The following is a 19522-nucleotide window of genomic DNA, read 5'->3' on the forward strand; positions in this document are numbered from 1 at the left end:
TATGAACAACCAAATATGTCTTTCTTATAACTCATTAATATCACGCTACCCCACCTCCCATCTCCAGCCTGAATATAACACTGCCTGCTGGACAGCTCCCCAAATGTCCACCTGAACTCACCATTCCCTCAACTTCCAGTCACCCACTAATGAGTTTTATCTCTAAGATTACTTTGACTACCCACCCAGGTAACCAAGCCAAAAACATGTGCACCCACCTCTACACCCTCCCTCTCCATCCAGGTGGTCACAGTCCAGGTGAATCTGCTCCCATCTCTCTTTTCCATATCCTGGCTCCTGTTTTGGTTGTCAGTTTTCCTGGGGTAATGTGAGAACCTCCTCCAAGACTAACTTCCAGCATTTCTCACCAATCTACCATCTACTTTGCCTACAAGAGAGCCTCTGATCATGGGATTCACTGATCAAAAATTACTCAGGTTGCTTTATTTTGAAAATTTTCATAATAAAATGCTGGAGGAAACATAATCAAGAGTGTATTGTTGCAAGCAACAGAAGATTCCATCCCATAGTCTAATGATCCAAACATTTAATTTTCTAAAGATTTAGGGTGATGGTGCTTTGTAATGTAATTTTGCAAATAGCCATTTCATTATGTCTTCTGTAGTTAAATTTATATGAAGAACATACAACTGGTTATGTGTAATAACAACAAAAAAAGACTCCACTCAAACTAGATTAAGCAAGAAAAGAATTTATTGAAGGGAGAGAGATTTGCATAAAGGTGGCCACAAGACACAAAGTTTCAGTTAAAAGGTAAATAACTATTGGGATGTAATGTATAACATAATGACTAGAGTTAATGCTGCCTGGTATATTTTACAGTTGTTACAAGAGAAAATCTTAAGTCTCATCACAAGGAAAAAAGTTTTTTCTTTTTTGTATCTGAAATGATGGACGTTAACTAAACTAATTCTGGTAGTCATTTCACGAACATGTAAGACAAATCATTATGCTGTACACCTTAAACTTATACAATGGAGTAGTGGTATATGTCAACTATACCTGAGTAAAACTGTAAGAAAAAAGGAATTTATTGGCTTGCATAAGTTTAAAGTCCAGGATTCAAACCATGTCACCAGGGCCCAATTTCTGTCCCTTGGCTCCAATTCCGTAGCTCCATGCCTTCTCTCTCCACTCAGCCTGCATTGTTTCAGATTTCTGTCCAGAGAGAGAACACTTCTCCACCAAACAAGTGAACAAAGTCTGGGTTTGGCCCCATTGGCCAAGTTGAGTCACATGACTACCCTAAACCCATCACTATGGCCAGAGGAAGGTCAGTGCTGATTGGCTTAGTCCTAAATCACCCACAATTTAAGGATGGAATAGAGCCAACTTTCCAAGAACCACTTTACTAGATGAGGAGTGGGACCCAAAAAGTCTGTGGGCTGTTACTGGAATTGGTGTAATGAATACAGAGAAACTCATAGCTTGACCCTTATTTTTCTCATTGGGCCTCTAAACTCCTTCCCCAGAACCAACAGGCTTTCAGCAAGCATGTAGGGGCCAATATTAAAATACAAACTTCTCACCCTCCCAGGCTCCAACGTGAGTTTGTTCTCACACTCTCTCCACCTCCCACCAGGTGTGACCAGATCTCCATGTGGGAGCAGGTGGAGAAACTGGCCACTCTCACAGGGCCCATCATTGAACTCCAGGCTGAGGTGAGGTCGATCTGTAGGTAGTCTTGGACATTCCTCAGGTGCTGGGATTGGAGAGTGGCAGTTTTAGGTAAGAGTAGGGAGATACATTAATTTCCCATTAGTGCTGTAACAAATTGCCACAAACTTAGTAGCTTAAAATAATACAAACTTATTATCTTATAGTTCTGGAGGTTAGAAGTGTGTCTCACTAAAATCAGGATGTTGGTAGGGCTGCATTCCTTTCTAGGTCTAGGAAAGAACCCATTTCCTTGCCTTTTCCAGCAGAGGCTGCCTGCATTCCTTGGTTCATGACTCCCTTCCATCTTCAAAGACAGCAAAGGCTGGTTGACTCTTTCTCATAATCACCTCTCTCCAACTCTGACTCTTCTGCCTTCCTCATCCATGTTTAAGGACCCCTATGATTACACTGGATCCACCAGATAATCCAGGATAATCTCCTTATTTTAAGGACAGCTAATTAACCACTTTCCCACCATCTGGAACCTTAATTCCCCTTTGCCATGTAGCATAACATATCCACAGGTTCACAGGGATTGGGCAGTGGACATCTTGGGGGTAGGAGGCCTCCCCTAACAAAGGCTGCTGTGTCCTGGAACCAGCGCTTAAGAGTGGACAGAGGGTGAGGCTGCTGGAACCAGTGCTTAGAGGAGACAGAGGGAGTTGTTGGGGAGGGAGTGTTAGGCAGATACCCTACCCCAGTCCTGGTAGCTGTCCTCATTAGGCCACTGGCCCAAGGTAGACTTGGGAGAGCAGCTCAGTCAGGAATAAAGAAACATGACATCACCAGTATGAGTATAGGAGATCTTCTCAGAGGGTAGCTGAGTTTTGAGGAATGCTGAGAAACTAGAATTTGTGGGGGTTACCGGTGATGCTGCGTTAGTTGGCAGACAAGGAGGGAAAAGTGTGACAGCAAGGCAGCCCAGCAGCGGGGAGAGGCCATCAGTTTTAATATACAGGAGATGACTTAAGTTCAGACAGGGCTTACCTCCATTTGGATGAAGCAATCTTTCTTGCTTCACCCAAGTAGCCTCTGAGCTTTGACATCAGTTGAACTGGGTTCAAATTCCACTGTGCCAGTTACAGACTGTAGGAACCTAAAAAAGTGGCCTAACTTCTCTGAGCCTCTGGTTCCTTATCTATTAAATGAGAATGATATCACCATGTTCTTAACATGGCTATTAGGAATTATTTCTCATGTAACATTCTAAAGGGGAGGCCTGTGGGATAGTCTGAATGAAGCCTCAGCATGGACTGGTGATATGGCTAATACTAAGAACATGAGGCTTGAGACAGACATGGGGTTGAATTTTGCCCATACCATAACAGGCTGTGTGAGTTTGGGCAAATACTTAAGCTACATAAGCCCCAGTCGTAGAATACATTTGTTGCATACCAAATCTGAGGCAAGCAGCTTTCTGCTATGTAAAGTGTAAAATATTAGTACCTCCTTCCTAGGGTTGATGTAAACTTAAAGTCAGAAGATGCTCATAAGCAACCTGATTTAGTGCTTGGTCTGCAGGCACTTCACTCAAGTATTAGAATAACCCAACCCATTTGGAGGGGGTAAGAAAATGGAGTTTGGAAAACTGGTAACTTGATCGGAAGGGGTGTCGGGATGCCTTAAGTGATGTTGTGGTGAGGGCATCCTTGAGCACAGGACTCACTGCCTAGGTGAGCAGCAGGCTCACCTAGTGTAGACACAGGCTGGCTGGCTCCTGGCCAGCTCAGGATGTTTCCTTTTGCCTGGAAACCAGGAGGTGTGGCTGACGCAGGGTATGGAGGGGAGCAGCTCGACTAAAAAGCGGTGGCAGATTGGAGTCCTGCTCTGGACCTCTGTGGCTGCACCAAATGCCGGGACCCAGGTCCTCTGGGCTGAAGGAGACAAGTGAGTGGGGAGTTACCTGGGAAGTGCATTTCTGGGTTGAGGGCTTGAAAAGGCCTTGAGTCCTTAAAGCCTGGTGGGAGCCTGGGATTAGGGCCCAGCCCTAGGACAAGAGAGGTGGGAGCTGAATGTTTTAGGAATAGTTCCGCAAAGCTATGAGGCACGCATGCGCGGTAAGGGCTCCTGCTGTGAACCAGCGCCCTCTGAGTTATCAGGACCCAGGGACAGACGGTGGAGATAAGATCGAAGTGTATCGCACACACCCTCACCACAGGACTGGACCAGGACCAGACCCCTGTAAAAATGCCCGCCGCCTGAGCTTCAGACCATGTACTCATACAGTTGCCTGGCGCCCGGGGAGGGCGTCTGGCCTCCGCTGCAGGCCCTCACCTACACCTACCTGCCCGCCCCTCTGCTGCTGCCCCCCATCCAGGCTCACAACTTCTGCAGCCGGCCCCCGTGCCTAAGCGCAGGCGAGTGGGCGGCTCAGCGGGAATATCACAGCTTCCACGGCCCAAGCGCGCTCCTAGCGCTCGCGCCGCCCTTGTGGGCCTTCCCGCAGGCCCACGCCACGGCCCTGAGCCAACCATTTCCCGCTCCCGGCTACCTGGGGCCGTCGCTGCAGTCGCCCGCGGCGGGGACGGCGGCGGCCCAGAGCTGGGAATCCTGGCCAGAGGGCTGCAGCCTGCAGGCGGAGCTGCGCTGGGGCCGCGTGGAGCGCGCGCGGGGCCCGCGCCTGGAGCTGCCAGACTTCGTGCTGCGGGAGCTGCGGCGCGTCTACGGCACGTACCCGCGCACCGACGTGCGCGTCACCTACAGCGGCGGCGAGTTCCTGCTTCAGGCAGAGCCGCGCGTCCTCGAGCCCGAATACCGCGTGAAAAGGCGTGTGCTCCGCCCTCCCGCCAGCAGCTGCAGTGGCGACAGCAGCCCCACCCGGGAAGCGCGCGGTCGCCGGAAGAAGAGGACAGGCCTGAGCTGAGGGCGCCGCGGAGCCCAGCGGCCGGCCCGGGTGAGCACGCGCGGCCCTCCTCCCCTGCGCCTGCCGCCAGCCTGCGTGAAGGGAGACGTCGGCTGTGTGCCGGCGCTGGGTGCACCTCTCTCCTAGATTTGCTTTTTTTACCAAAATTGCCCGCCGCCCACCTCGTGCACCTTCCTATTTCTCTCCTGTTACTGCTGGGGTGGGGGGCCAGAGCGAGAAGGGATAAAGGGCATCTCGGTAGGTGTCCCGTTACTTTTTCCTTCCGCTTAGGCTTGGCATGCCTGGGTGTGGAGTGGAAGAACGGCCCGGACCCTTCCCCGCCCACCCCCCACCTCTTTCTCCTCCTCCTCCCCATCTTCTTCCCATTAGAAGGATGCCCTGCAGTAAGACCCCCACCTTTCACTTTTTCCTCTTCTCGCCCTTGGCAAAGCTCCTCGAACTACCCAAGCTGAGAGCCCACTTATCCCCAGCTTGCAAAGGTAAATAAATGAGTAAAGTTAAGTGTATGCTGCGAGATCACTTTTATGTTTGTGAGTGCGGGTGTCATCGTCTGTGTAATGTGAGCCGTACTTCGCTGCCTGGGGTACAAGTTGGGGGGCGGGGGTGGCTAGTGTGGAGCTCCCCTCTTCACCAGCTCCTCCAGTGTGCAAGAGCACACCCTCCGACTCCTGCGGCCCACGACCCCCAGAGAGATACTGATAGCATAAGCTCCTATGCTGAAGCATGGGTGGTAGTTATGGCTGAGGAAGGGATGCCTAAGACATAAATTTAGGGCTGGCTCTGACAATTTTTAGTCAAGTAAGGAGGTTTTCTGAGCCTCAGTTTATCTGTAAGGGAAGCATAAAACCAATCCAGCCTATACCTAGAAAATTTACAAGCATTGAAATTTAAGAGGAATGTCACTTCTTGTCTCCTGATTCTTGCTAAAAGTCTTTAATAGACTGAATTTGCAATATTCTAGGCGTTTGCTAGAAGGTTAGGCCACACATCCAGTGTTTACTACTATGGGTCTAGCCAGCTCACCAGACGTGATGCCCAGGCTGTCTTAAGTTTGGCTCCTTGCGGAATTGCTTTCATTGAACTTCCATTTGTAGCTGGCCAACAGCTACCTTAGTATACAGGTGTGTTATTGAAGCTGTATACCACTTGATTGAACACTGCTGTATTTATGAGTATTTGGAGAAATTCTCTCAAACCTTAACACTTGGAAAATATGTTTCTCCTGTTGTGTGGTTTGCTTTTATCTTTGAAGCACCAAGGACTTCATAAATGATCATATTTTTCCGTTTTCCCTGGTTGCTAGGGAGTTCAGCCAGATTTTCTTGGCATCTTTTGTGTAAAGCCTGGACCTAAACTGCTATCCCCCAGTTTAATATTACTTTCTTTTCCTTTAAAAAAAAATAGGGAGATGGTATGATGTGATGGGTCTGCTGTGTGACCTTAGGTGAATTACTTAATGCCCCTGAGACAATGTTCTCAATGCAAATGGAGATGGTGGTATTAAGACCTGTCTCTATAAGGTAATTGAGAAAACGCCATAAAATCCTGCACTCAAAATGTTTCAGTACCTGGCATGTACTAAGTGCTCAAATGTTAGCATTTGTTAAAAAACAAAAAAAGTTTGCAATACACAAACACATAAAATAGGAAGTTAAAATCTTTTCTAATATCCTTCCCCTAAGAGATGATCGCTGGAGTCTATTATTTTTCTTATGTTATTCGGTGTACATAGTTATTAACTGTATAACAGGAATTTCACTGTTTTGCCTGTTGCATTTTAAATTCAGTGTATCTTAGACATCATTCCATGGCAGTGCATATAGAGCTACCTCTTTCTTTAACAGCCACCCAATATTCTACAGCATTTGGATTCTTTCCAATTTTTAGCTATTAAACTCTATCCAAAAAGTTTCTTGAGTGCCTATCATTTGCCAGGAACTGTTTTAGGCCCTGGGGATTCAGTAGTGATTGAGACTGCCCTGGCATGCTCTGCCCTTAGGGAGCTTGCATTTTAATGAGGAGATCTGGGGATAGCACAACAGGCAAATAGATAAAGGGAAGTTATACGTTTTACCACAGGAATAAGGCTGACAGAAAATTTGAGTGGGATAGCTGAACTTAACTTGAAATAAGGTGTTCAGGGAAAGCTTCTCAGAGGAAGTGACATTAAAGCCAAGAATGTGAAGAAGTTAGCTTTGTCAAGAGAACTGTAAGGGAGAAGCCAGGCAGAGGCCATGTGGGTGCAACATCCCTAAGGAGTGAAAATTATCTTCCTTTACTCAGCAGGCAATTGAGAGCCCACAATATGTCAGGCAGTATTCTAGGCACTGGGGCTACAGAAGAAGACTGAACAAGTCCCGCCCTCACACTTTAGGGGTGTAACGTAGAGAAGGAGATGGACAACATGTGAATGGGTGAATAGGCGATGCAACGTCAGATAGTGATAAATGCTGGGGTGCTGTTTTCAATAGGTTGGTTAGGGAAGACATCTCTGAAGAGGTAACTGTAAGGTGAAGACCCAGTAAAGACCTTTACAAGCCATTTGAATACCTGGGAGAGAAAAGCAGGTACAAAAACCCTGGAGAGAGGCTGGAGTATCCTTGCCCTATGAGCCAAGGGAAAGTGTTAGTTAATGAGGTTAGGGACTGAGCCAGATCCTGTGGGACCTTGAAGCCATGTTAAGAATTTTTTATTTTATTTTTGGGGTTTGGAGGGCAATGAGCAGGGAAGAATGTGATCAGATTTTTTTTAAATCTTGATGCTGTGTGGAAAAGAGATTGTAGAGGAGCCATTGTGGAAATAGGGAGGCCAGTTAGAAGGCTTTTGAAGTAACACAGGCAAAACAAGATGACAGCTTGGTCTTATTTGGAAGTAATGAAGTTGATGAGAAAACAAATGTTCTTGAATATGCATCTTCGTTCACATATAAAAGTCTTAGAATTAGAAATTGAAACACTGAGCAATGATACCGTACTAGCAACCAGTGAAGCTACTAGCCATCTAGATCTTTGGTTCAAAATTCCATTCTCCACTAAAAGGAGCCAGGCCCCTGGGAAAATAGCTGATTCAAAGGCCAAGGTGGGGAAGGTATAAGATTTGGCACAAGATTTGTACAAGCTTGGAACAACTTGTGTCAGAAAATAAAGGACTGCTTAAAAATGTCAAAAGAACAAAGGAGCCAGCTTGAAGGGACTTCCACTGGCCAAATCAGAGACAATTTAAGGATCAAAATAATTAATCACAGTAGCAGATTATATAACCAACCGAATAAAATAAAGACCCCTAAGTCCAAACTAATACTAAATAAATAAATATGAAAAGAAAGCTACTTACAGTAGAAGGAATAATGAAACCAGAAAATTACCAGTCCCAATCATCATAATAATAATTGATTCAGGTGAAAATTATTCATTAATAATAAACCTAATGGGTGAAAGTTTGATGAGAAACAAGATATTTACATAGTTTCAAAGTATGTTCCAATAAGATACTTATTAATTACAAAGTAAAAAGTAGTAACCTAATAGTAGAGTAGGGAAAACTGATGAATACCACTTTAACCCCACTGCAATGGCCCATCTTACGAATAAAGTCTTACCACCTTTAACAAGTGTTTTGAAAATTTTACTTTAATTCAGCAGCGATGCATAATCATGAGGAAACATCAGATAATAAACTGAGAGACAATCCCACTAATCTTTATTGTTCAAAAATGTCAATGTCATAATCAAAGACAAAACAAAACAAAGCAGAAACTATTTCAGGTCAAAGGAGACTAAAGAGACATGAAAACTAAATACAATGCATGATATGGTTTTGAATCTTGGACCAGAAAGAAAGTTGTTATGAAGGATATTATTGGGACAAGTAGTAAGATTTGATTAAGGGCTATAAATTTGAGAAAGCAACATGGCAAAAGGTTAACAGTTGGTGAATCTGGTAGAAGAGTAAGCAAGAGTTCTTTGCACTATTCTGGCAACTCTTCTGTAAGTTTGGTTTTTAAAAATAAAAACCATAATAAGTAAATTGAATCTCTGGGTCCAAAAGGACACACATTTAAAGTGTACTACAAATCTCTGTCACAAAATTTATGTTTTAATGCTTGGAGAATTGTCTGCATGCTGGTAAGACTCCTCAAATCCTTTCCTGAAACAAGGCAGGTTTACAAATGTGGATAAAATTGTAATATTTCTAGAATATCTCATCTGGCTTTAGTATATCTGCATATCAATAGGCATTCAGAGGTGGAAAGATGTATGGCTTTAGTACATATGCATCATTCCTCAGGGGTGGAGAGAAGTTCATCTCCATATCAATGGGTAATTACCTGGGCAATGGAGGGCTTGTCTGTACCTGAGAGGTGAGGGGGAGGGCCAGTTTTGCTTCTGCTGGAGCAGGAGAGAGAGAAGGCCCTGGACTGCAATTAGTAAGCAATAAACAGGTTTTAAACTTTATTTCTCCCTTTGACTGATTTTGGTTTTTAGAGGTATTTTGCCACGGGGTTTCCTCTCCCCAGACTTAGAACAGGTCACACCCACTAAGGTGTGTTCTGTGTCCCCTATCCCTCAGTCCTCTCTGGGCCAGACCCATGAAGTTCTCTCAACTTCTCTCACCTCTGAGAATCTGCATTACTCATAGACCTTCCTCCCCAAAGTTTCTGCTTATGCCCAGGAAATGTCCATAGACAGCACACAAGTTTACCCCTATCCCCCAGCTCCAGTGAGGGAGGAGGGTTCCTGATTACAGGCTTTTTGAAGGAGGTGCTGCCATTCAGCTCCATCCAGTTTATACACTCCAAACCCCAGTGCTTGCTCCAGGCCCTCTGGATGTAAGGGAGTCCTCCAAGAAGCCTAAAAGTTTCTTTATTTAATCTTTTGTTTGAACTTAACCCTTGGAAGCTTAGATCTCACAAAACATCTGGGCTGCCAGGGACCTTGCTGTTCACCTGGTCCAACCCACTCAATTTACATTATGCTGGAAAACCAAGGCCAGAGAGGAGGACTCACTTAAGGTCACACAGTAGGTGGGAATCCAGACCTCCTAGATCCCAGCAGGGCTTGGGCCCCCAAACCCTGTTCCTGATTGCCTCCTCCTCCTGGCCTTGACCTAGTCTTACCCAACCCTGTCATCTGATCTGGAGCCCTTCATTCAGTAAACCCTTACTGATCAGTGTTAAGCAGTATTCTACCTCCCAACTGGGCAGCTCACCTTCTACTTAAGGGAATATAGTAAGAGTCATAACAACCTCAGACACTTAACTGAAAAGTTACTATGTTCAGGCACTGTGCTAAAAGCCTAGTAAAAAAAAAAACTCCTTTAATCTTTGTAAGATCTTGATGTGGATATAATTATTATTCCCCTTTACAGATAAGGAAACTGAGGTCTAAAAAGGTTACTCAAAGTCACACTGTAACGGAGTGCAGAGAGCATCAAGAGTCAGGAAAAAGAACTAATGACACTTAACCTGACTGCCTAGAGCGATAGCCACCCAGTCTTTTCTTGTGTAAATTACCCGAGGCTTCTGAGAAATGCGCCTACCCTAAGTTAGATAACTAGAAGTGGGCAACAGCCTGGGAACGCCTGGGGATGTAACCCCTGATAAGTCACATAGACATGCTTGGGTAAGCAAGAGATAACAATTGAAGCGGGCAGGCAACTGGCGGATTCCCTAAAAAGGTTACAATGTTTCCCATTAGTTACAATATAGAGTGTGTTTTAAACCTATTAGTTGTAGAACTGCGCGGGCTTTGGTGTAACAGCTGTGAAGATCCTATATAATCAGTACCCAAAGTTGCTTCGGGGTCGGCAGCTCGGACTCGGCCTGCGTGTCAGGGGAGGTGCTGTCGACCCCAGCTTGCTGGCTGAATAAAGACTTTGCTTGGATTTTCATATCCGTGTCCGTGTGTCTTGTTCTCTGGGAAACCCCGGAGTCCTAGACCCTAACAACACATGGAGAGGAGAATACACCTCAGAAATTTGACTATAACCTTAATCTCTTGGTCAAATTGCCTCCTCCTGCATGAGACACATTCTACAAAATGTAAGGAACATTTGTTAAACAGTTACTATGTGCAGAACACTGGATTAAACATGAATCAAGGGCTCATGAATCAAGCCCTACGGGAAAGAAGTGTCGAGGATATGCAGGAGATCAGGTGCACCATTGGGGAGTTGAGACTTCTTGGACGAGACATCTGAGAGAGTCTTTGAAGGATGTATAGGATTCCAACAGATAGTGATGGGAAAGAGGTATCCCAAGAATTGAAGAGGGATCAGTATGAGAGCAAGAGCAGAAAGCAGCAGGGTTTCATCAGAGGACAGGCTATGGCCAGGGAGCAATGAAACATCAGGCTTAAAAGTTGTGTGGAGCCATGTAAGAACTTATTCACTATGTAAGAATTTGTTCACCAGGTAAGAACTTGTTCGTTATGCTTCAGAAGATTGGAGACTGATGAGAATTAGGCTGGGGTGGATTAATGATTGTGCATTGAGCATTTACTCCCCTATACAGAATTTTGTTATTAACAACCATTTGATCAATAAATATGAGAGATGCCCTCTCAAAAAAAAAAATCAAACAAATAAAAAAAAAAAAGTTGTGTGGAGGCTATACTATGGAAGACGTCTATGGCAAGGTAAGGAGTTTGGGACAGCCATCACAGCCTGAGCAGAAGAGTACCCAAGTTGAAGTTACTGAAAGACCTGGACAGTGGAGGAGCACCTGGCTGAGACACTGAGCCTGAGCCAGAAGTTTCCCCACCACAGTATTGATGGTGTGGTCAGCTGAGCACCAGAACTGAGTCCCTAGGCCATTTGCTAGAGCTCACAGCTTATGGAATTCAGTTCTCAGAGCCAGATGGCCAAAGTTCTCTCAGCCTTGATGCTGCCCGCCCTCCCCCCCCTGCTGCTGTCTTCCGTGAATTTCCCCCCATTCTCAGATGTGTCAGATGATGTGGGTAAAATTGTAACATTTCTGGAGTATCTGGCCTGGCTTTAGTGCATTTGCATATCCTCAGGGGTGGAGAGAAGTTAATCTCCATATCAATGGGTAAATACCTGGGTGAAGGATGGCTTATCTATACCTGAGAGGTGAGGGGGAGGGCCAGTTTTTGCTTCTGCTGGAGCAGAAGCGAAAGATGGCCCTGGACTGCAGTTTGTAAACAATAAACGGGTTTTAAACTTTATTTCTCCCTTTGATTTCGGTTTTTAGAGGTGTTTTGCCCCAGGATTTCCTCTCCCCAGACTTACATCTGGTGGCAGTCAGCAGGGTGCCTCTGAACCCAGTCTGTTATAATGGGTGTGACCTTTGGGAGTGCTGCTCCTGTGGATGGTGGAGAGGCCCCAGAAGATGCAGTGGCAGAGGGTGCTTCTTCACCTGTTACTATCCCCCCAGCTGTGGCGCTTCCAACTTGGGAACCCCTAGTGGGGAATTGGTCTAGGGTAAAGTACCTCCTAGAGGAGTGGGGCCTTCCCCAGAACTGGGGAAGGGTGGAAACACTGGAAGCTGAAGAAGTAGCCCTCTGTGATTTGGAAGACTGCTTGGAGTCCTTAGGGGGCTGTGTAGTGGCTGGCATTGTAGGGTCTCTTTTCATTGAGAAAGTGGGAAATGTTATACAGGAGAAAGAGGATTATCGAGAGGGTTAGGATATGGGATGCTGTTAAAGAAGAGAGTTCTTGAAAGGCAGATCTCGCTCCTAGAAGATTCCTTAGCAGTGGCGAGGGGGGTGACGGCAAGAAAAGCCGCATTGCAGGAGGCCATGGGGGAGGGGGAGTAAAGAGTGGTGCCTTCAGCCCTGGAAATAGAGAAGGAGCCCTTTGTGGAGAAGCCCGAGGGAGAAGAGGAGGAGGTGGGGCCATTGGTGGATCTGTTTTAAAGGCCCACCCAGCTGTAATCAAGAAAATAAAAATGAAACAACCATGGGCTCTTCAGGGGGAGGAGCAGCCTTCTCCTCAGGTTGTGGAGCACTCCATGCTCCGCCCCTATGCCCAGGATGAGCTGGCAGACAGGAGCCTCTGATATAGGCAGAGGCCATCGGAATCTCTGCCTACATGGCTTTTAAGTCTCTGGGATATGGGGTGGACAACATTGTTGTGTTGGGTACTGAGTTGAGTAGAATGGCTTCCCTGATCACTCACGCTTCCCTCCAGCAACAGTTGCAAAGTGTCCGTCACACCTCAGGGAATCAGACACTCCTGGAATGGCTGACAGCTGCCATCAGGATAGTTTGGCCTAATCAGGGTTATCTACCATATTTTCCCAGTAGTTGGAAAACATGCAGAGCTCTAACAGGTACTGTGGGAATTGGGTATGAAAAGCATCGTCTGTAATATGGACCCCCAGGGCCCTGATGAGGAGGTGTTCACTATAGGAATGAGAAACCAGGTGCTGCATACAGCTCCCACATCTCTCTTTGGGTCCCTAGTGAATACTCTTGCCCCCAACCTAGGGCAACCCATAAGTGAGGCTATTCATACTTTAGCAGATCTGTAGGAGGTTGAAACAATAAGGGCACAGAGGGAAGTATGGGCCATGACTGAAAGGAGAGGTGCAAAAGGCCCGTGAAGGTCTCGAGGACCCAGATGTGGGTTGATTTGATAAAGGCTGGGGTAGTGAAAGAAAAACTTGATAGGCAGCCCAATAAAATATTGTTAGAACTGTGGCACCAATTAAAGCCAGAGCAGCAGTTCCAGCTACTGAGGTCCAGGACACGGAAACCAGAGTCAAGGCCTCATGCCCGGCCTGTGTCCCTGCAAAACTTCATGGGAGACAGTACTCAGGATTTGCCTGAGCCCTGACCTCCACGGGAGGACTATTGGGCATCGTGGTTCGACTGAGGGGGGTCAAAGTCCCCACCTTGGGGGACATGGTGGGGACCAGAGGCCACATGTAGAATTAGCAATTCATTGGTCCCCTGTGAATGTACAACATGTCCTGGCACTGGTGGATACAGGAGCTGAGTGTTCTTTGATTCATGGCAACCCTGAGCGTTTTCCCAAGAACCATGCTGTGATAGACGGCTATGGGGGTAAGGCAATTAGAGTGAAGAAAGCCCAAATCCCATTGGGGATAGGGTGTTTACCCCCAAAGGAGTATACTGTGTACATTCTCCCATCCCTGAATATATTTTGGCGGTAGATATCCTGCAAGGCCTGTGGTTACAGACCACTGTAGGTGAGTTCAGACTAAGGGTACATGTGGTAAAGGCAGTTCTGAGGGGACATGCTAAGCATCCATCTTAGCTCTGCCTGTACCTTGGCAGGTGACAAATATTAAGCAATATAAATTGCCTAGGGAGCACAAGGAAATTGGAGAAACTCTACAAGAGTTGGAGAGGGTGGGCATCATAAAGCCCACTCATAGTCCTTTTAATCCCCCGGTGTGGCCAGTGAGAAAGCCAGACAGCTCCTGGCGTATGACTGTGGACTACAGGGAATTGAATAAAGTCACACCCCCTTTGCATACAGCTGTCCCCTCTTTAGCAGACCTGTCACCCTCAGCCATGAACTGGGAGCATATCATTATGTAGTAGACCTTGCTAATGCTTTCTTCTCTATTGACATAACACAGAAAAGCCAGAATCAATTTGCCTTCAGGTGGGAAGGCCAGCAATGGACATTCACTGTCCTTCCACAGGGATATCTCCACAGTCCCACCATCTTGTCATGGACTTGTAGCCCAGGACTTGGCCACATGGAAGAAACTGCAAACAGAGCAGTTGTATCACTACACTGATGATACTATGCTCACATCTGATTCTCTTTCAGATTTAGAAGGGGCAGTTCCTAGACTATTGCAACATCTACAGGAAAAAGGATGGGCTGTGAACATCACCAAGGTTCAGGGACCCGGTTTATCTGTGAAATTCTTGGGGGTTGTCTGGTCGGGTAAAACTAAAATTGTTCCCGAAGCAGTTATAAACAAGGTCCAGGCTTTCCCCACCCTTACCACTGTGACAGTATTACAAGAGTTTTTGGGTCTTTTGGGCTACTGGGGAGTGTTTATCCCACACTTGGCACAAATTCTGAAACCCTTATAACAGTTGTAAGAAAAGGCATCAGGTGGGACTGGGATGAGACATGTGCAGCTGCTTCTACTGCTGCCAAGCAGGCAGTCAAGGCTGTATAGGCCTTGAATGTAATGGAATCATCAAGGCCCCGTGAACTAGATGTTCATGTAACTGAAGATGGTTATGAATGGGGTCTTTGGCAGAGGCTTGAATGGACATGCCAACCTACTAGATTCTGGTCACAAGTATGGAAAGGAGCAGAGGTCCAGTACACCTTGATAGAGAAGCAACTGGCTGCTGTGTGTCATGCCTTGCTGACTACGGAGCCTTTGCTGGAACAGCTTGGACCAAGGTAATAACCACCTATCCCATCATGGGGTAGGTGTGAGACTAGACCCAAAGGCCATGGAATGGCGTGGCACAGACACCTACACCTGCCAAATGGGGTGCATATTTACAGTACTGCAGCGCCCTCTCTACTAGCTCCTTAAGTGGACAACTCCAACTCTTATTGGGGCCAGTGACCTATACCAGCAGAAAGCAGGAAGAACTTGCTTTTCAGCCCTTGGTAGCCGAGACTCCTTATCAGAAGAGAAAAGCCCCTATACCTGAAGATAGCTCCAGTCATGGGTAGCCCCTGAAGTGGAGGGCTGTGGCTTTCCATCCTAAGACTGAGACAGTATGGATGGAGGATGGAGAGGGGAAGAGCAGTCAATGGGCTGAGTTGCGGGCAGTATGGTTCATGATCACTCAGGAGCCTTCCCCCATAGTTGTCTGCACTGACAGCTGGACCATCTATTGGGGTTTGACTCTGTGGCTACTGACATGGCATCATGCCAGCTGGATGGTTGCTCACTGGCCCCTTTGGGTGCAAGAGTTGTGGCAAGACCTATGGGCTTCTGGTCAGACTAAGACTGTTACTGTATATCATGTGCCTGGCCATTTGCCTTTGGCATCCCCAGGGAATGATGAAGCAGACACAATGGCCTAGGTGCACTGGCTGGAAGGAAAGCCTGCCTCTGATGTGGCCCAATGGCTACACCAGTGTTTGTTGCACGTGGGGCAAAAGAAAGTGTGGGCTGTAGCCCATAGGTGGGGCTTGCCATTGACCTTTGAAGAAGTCAGCAGAGGCCAGAAGGAGTGCCTTCTGTGCTCTAAGAGGGACTTACAGTGAGTCCCACAGTGGGACAATAATAAGGGAGCCAATACCCCTTGTCAGGTGGTAAATAGACTATATTGGGCCTCTGCCCATATCAGAAGGATATCGGTATGCCATGACATGTGTGGACATGGTTACTGGACTACTGGTTGCTTTTCCTGCACGTTGTGCAGATCGGCAAACCACCAAGAGGGGCCTGGAGCGTCTCTCTGCAGCCTATGGCCGGCCGCAGGTAACTGAAAGCAATCAAGGCACCCACTTTACTGGACATGCATTACAAGAATGGGTGCAGCAATTAGGAATAAAGTGGAAATTTCATGTACCATATAATCCTACTGGGGCAGGCATGATAGAGAGGTACAATGGTTTGTTGATATCTGGCCTGAAGTCGGACACCAATAGTCTACGGGGTTGGTCAGTTCGCCTATGGACAGTGCTGCAGTGCTTGAATGAGAAGCCACGTAAAGGAGCTTTGAGCCCTGTGGATATGCTCACACACCTTGTGGCCTCTCCTATACAATTGTACGTCCAAACCAAAGAAGAGCTGTTGAAGCCAGAATATGGCCAGCAGAGCCACATCCTGCTGCCAGCTCCCACTGCATTAAGCCCTGGAGACACTGTTGAATGGACCTGGCCCTGGTCATTTCGATACATGGACCAGTGATGGCTGACCCTTCTGGCATCTTGGGGGAAAAGCCTGGAAGCTAGCCTCGTGTGTATTCCTGGAGTAACAGCTGAATGGACCCCAAAAGTCATGGTAGTGTACCCTAAACGTCCAGGAAATAAGAGCATCTTACAGGAAGTTTTGTTTTATCTTTATGTACCTCCTGTAGCCCTGTATATTGACCCATCTGTAACTCCCACAGGGACCGGGGTGAAAGTCTGGTATACTAGACCAGGACGAGATCCCATTCCTGCCACTATTTTATCACAAGACCACTCTCTTGCATGTACCCTACCTGATGGACAAGATTTGCCTGTGTTGGTGTCTTTTAAAACATCTATCTATTGCCCTTAAGGTTATTTTCTCCTATAGCCCTTGTGGCCTGAATGCGCCCCCTAGCTGCAGCTGCCGCATGATGATTGTTCTGAACTCAGCTACTGCCTGTCTCTGGAATGGACTAGCTATGGATTTAAAGTGCATAAGACTTTGAACGTAGCTGAATCCTCCGCTTGAGAATTGTCATTATTTTATTCTGTTGCTATTGTTGTCATTAGTCTGGTCACATTGCTCCAGTTTTCTCCACCAGGGACCCTTGTGGAAGAAGGGGAACGAGTAGATCGCGGGGCGAGATTTCTGGAGTGGTGGCCTGTGGGTGAAATTGTAACCTTTCCAGAATATCTCGCCTGGCTTTAGTACATTTGCGTATCCTCAGGGGTGGAGAGTTCATCTCCATATCAATGAGTAATTACCTGGGCAACTGAGGGCGTGTCTGAACCTGGGAGGTTAAGGAGAGGGGCGGGCGGGCTGGCTTGCTGGCTTTTTCCAGAGGAGAGGAGAAAGACAGCCCTGGACTGCAGTTTGTAAGCAATAACAGGGTTTTAACGTTATTTCTCCCTTTGACTGATTTCGGGTTTTAGAGCTATTTTGTCCCCGGATTTCCTCTGCCCAGACTTACAGATGAGGAATGTGGGATCTCAAGATCTTCCTGTCCCAGGGAAGGTCTACCCTTCGATCTGAAAATAGGGGTCCATAGCTAGGGAAAGGGGCAAGGGTTCTCTAAATTTCAACAGGAACTGACAAAGGTTATGAAGGAAGAGGGCTCAGGACCATTGCAGGGATACCGTGAGTACTGCAGTCAATCCCACTCTCCTGCCCGGATGTGGAGCTGGAGGGGAGGGATTAGGGGAGGAGCCAAAACATACACACTGAGAAGGGCATCTCTCTAGAGACTGAGGGACTAACTGAGTCAAAGGCAGCGGCCCAGGAATGTGAGTCTCCAAGACAGGGATCCAGGAGTCCCAGCTCCCTGAAAATCACCTGAAGTGAAGATCTGGAGTACCTGGGATAGATAGGGCAATGAGAGAGAAGGATTTCCTTGAAACACACTTTCACCTTCTGGAGAGTTAAACTGAGACCTGGGATGCTATTCGCACTCACAAGGTGGACCTGCAGCCTATCCCTTGTGAGGGAACAGCAGCCAGCAGGGGCAAAAGCCAGCCTACACCCCCCAACCCCTCCATGATTAGAGATAAAGGGCCCGCACTTACCCAGAAAGCCTTCTCTCTCACTCCTGGGCTGGGTCTGCGGTGATGCTCTCAAAGAGTGCTCCTTAAATAGGGCCCCTACCCCACCCCAGACAGCTCCCGCCCCTGCCCCATCCTGGCTCTTCTGAGAAAGAAGGAAGGTGTGGGAGGGCTGGGCATCCTGCCCAGAGAGCCCTTTCTAACTTCAAGCAGGAGCAGGGATCCCAACTCCTTCCCCCCATCCTTCAAATCATCCCCTTCCTCACCTCAGTCTCTGAGTCCCTCCCACCCCTTAAGACTGGTCAGCTGGGTTCTTTCTCTGCTCTTAATGTCTGGGAAGCCTGCTCTTTATGCCTAATTCAAGCCCAATTCCTCATTCTGGGGTTGGATAATGGGAAACTGAGGTGTTAGGGGAAGCTTCAGCATAGACTCAAAGATTTTTCCAGCAGATGAGGAGACCCAGACACCCAAGCTCCAGTTGCAAAATTCACTTAAGGGAATGGGGAGAGAGGAGGCATCACGCTTCCTCCTTTCCCCCTGTGTACTTCAAGCAGCGACCAAAGGGCAGGTGGGGTCTGTTGCCATCTTGAGAGAGAAAGACTGAAACTTGAAGGGATGAAAAAATCAGGGGCTCTAAGGTCCAGCCAGCTATAGAATGCCACCGAGCAGGACAAGTGTTCCCTGCAGTCCCTGTCTTAGTTTGCGTGAGTCCTTGTGTCTGTGGTGGTCCCTTTCCTCAACCCATGCTCTATCCTCAAACCCCAGAATCCCTCACCCCTACTATACAGAGTTGGGACCCTCCTGAGTATAAACTGGGAATTGAGGGACTTCCCATAAGAGCTCTTTCCAGTCACCCTTCCCCAAAAGCTCAGGAAGTTCTTTCCAATGATGATATCTAGCTACATCCAACTGCCATCTGAGAAACAGGCCGTAGAGGCAGGGGGTGCAGATGGGGTGAGGGGGTAAGGCACAGCGTCAGCGATGGCTGCAGGGATCTTGGGGCAGAATTAGCCACAGCTCTACTCAGGAAACCTGAAAGTTCCTGTAATGGGAGTAGTAAGGAGAAAAGAGCCATCAGTATTGTGCAATGGAGATTGGAGAGGAGAGGAGGGGCTGGGGGAAAGGGAGAGATGGCCAGGTTTTCAGAGGGCTGGCCAAGGACTGGGGCTACAGAGCTACCCATCAGCTCCCAGGGGCCGGCCTGGCCTGAGTTCAAAGTGGCTGTCACCCCACCCCTCATTAACCCCAGCAGCGCCAGGTTGGCAGCGGCAATGTTTTTATGGGAGATGTGACACCAAATGTATTCCCTCCTTTCTTTATCCCTTTTCCTGCCCCCTCTCCCTGTCAGCCAACGTCTTGATCTCTTTGAGGCCAGAGGACCCTGGTGGGGAGGTGACAGTCTTCAATGAGGGACAGGACTGGAAGATGGAGCAGTAATCCCCTTTTTCTCCATATTTTGGCACTGTCTCAGTCCTTAGGGGGAAGGAGAAGATGGGACTTTCTACCTTGGACTATGAGCTCCTGTGGGCAGGGACAGCCTCTGGGTCCCCAGCACACTACAAGGGAACTAGCCTTGAAAAGAGGCTTATCCCTAATGATTGGGAATGGGCTAGCTCATCCTTGAAG

At 47.4% G+C, this 19522-nt stretch overlaps 1 protein-coding gene and 1 long non-coding RNA gene across 3 annotated transcripts in view; one reads left to right on the plus strand and one right to left on the minus strand.

The window, feature by feature from the left end:
- Positions 1-692: 692 nt before the first annotated feature.
- On the minus strand, positions 693-4310 carry LOC118968901 (uncharacterized). The gene is made up of 2 exons (XR_012133064.1): positions 3371-4310; positions 693-1723 (listed from the first exon to the last, which is right to left on the minus strand). It is a non-coding gene; the product is annotated as an uncharacterized lncRNA (long non-coding RNA).
- The window catches only part of C7H10orf95 (chromosome 7 C10orf95 homolog), a 35244-nt gene continuing 19182 nt past the window's right edge, over positions 3461-19522 (plus strand). The window contains exons 1-3 of one of the 2 annotated variants that reach the window (XM_037001376.2): positions 3461-3567; positions 3839-4573; positions 4814-5044. In XM_037001376.2, coding sequence (XP_036857271.2) covers positions 3893-4543 — 651 coding nt within the window. In that variant the 5' untranslated portion in view covers positions 3461-3567; positions 3839-3892 and the 3' untranslated portion in view covers positions 4544-4573; positions 4814-5044. Of the gene's footprint in view, positions 3568-3838; positions 4574-4813; positions 5045-19522 lie in introns of those variants that run through there. The other variant, XR_012133063.1, reaches the window with a different exon arrangement.

Source organism: Manis javanica, chromosome 7 (assembly GCF_040802235.1).
Source record: "Manis javanica isolate MJ-LG chromosome 7, MJ_LKY, whole genome shotgun sequence".
Classification (NCBI taxonomy): Eukaryota; Metazoa; Chordata; class Mammalia; order Pholidota; family Manidae; genus Manis; species Manis javanica.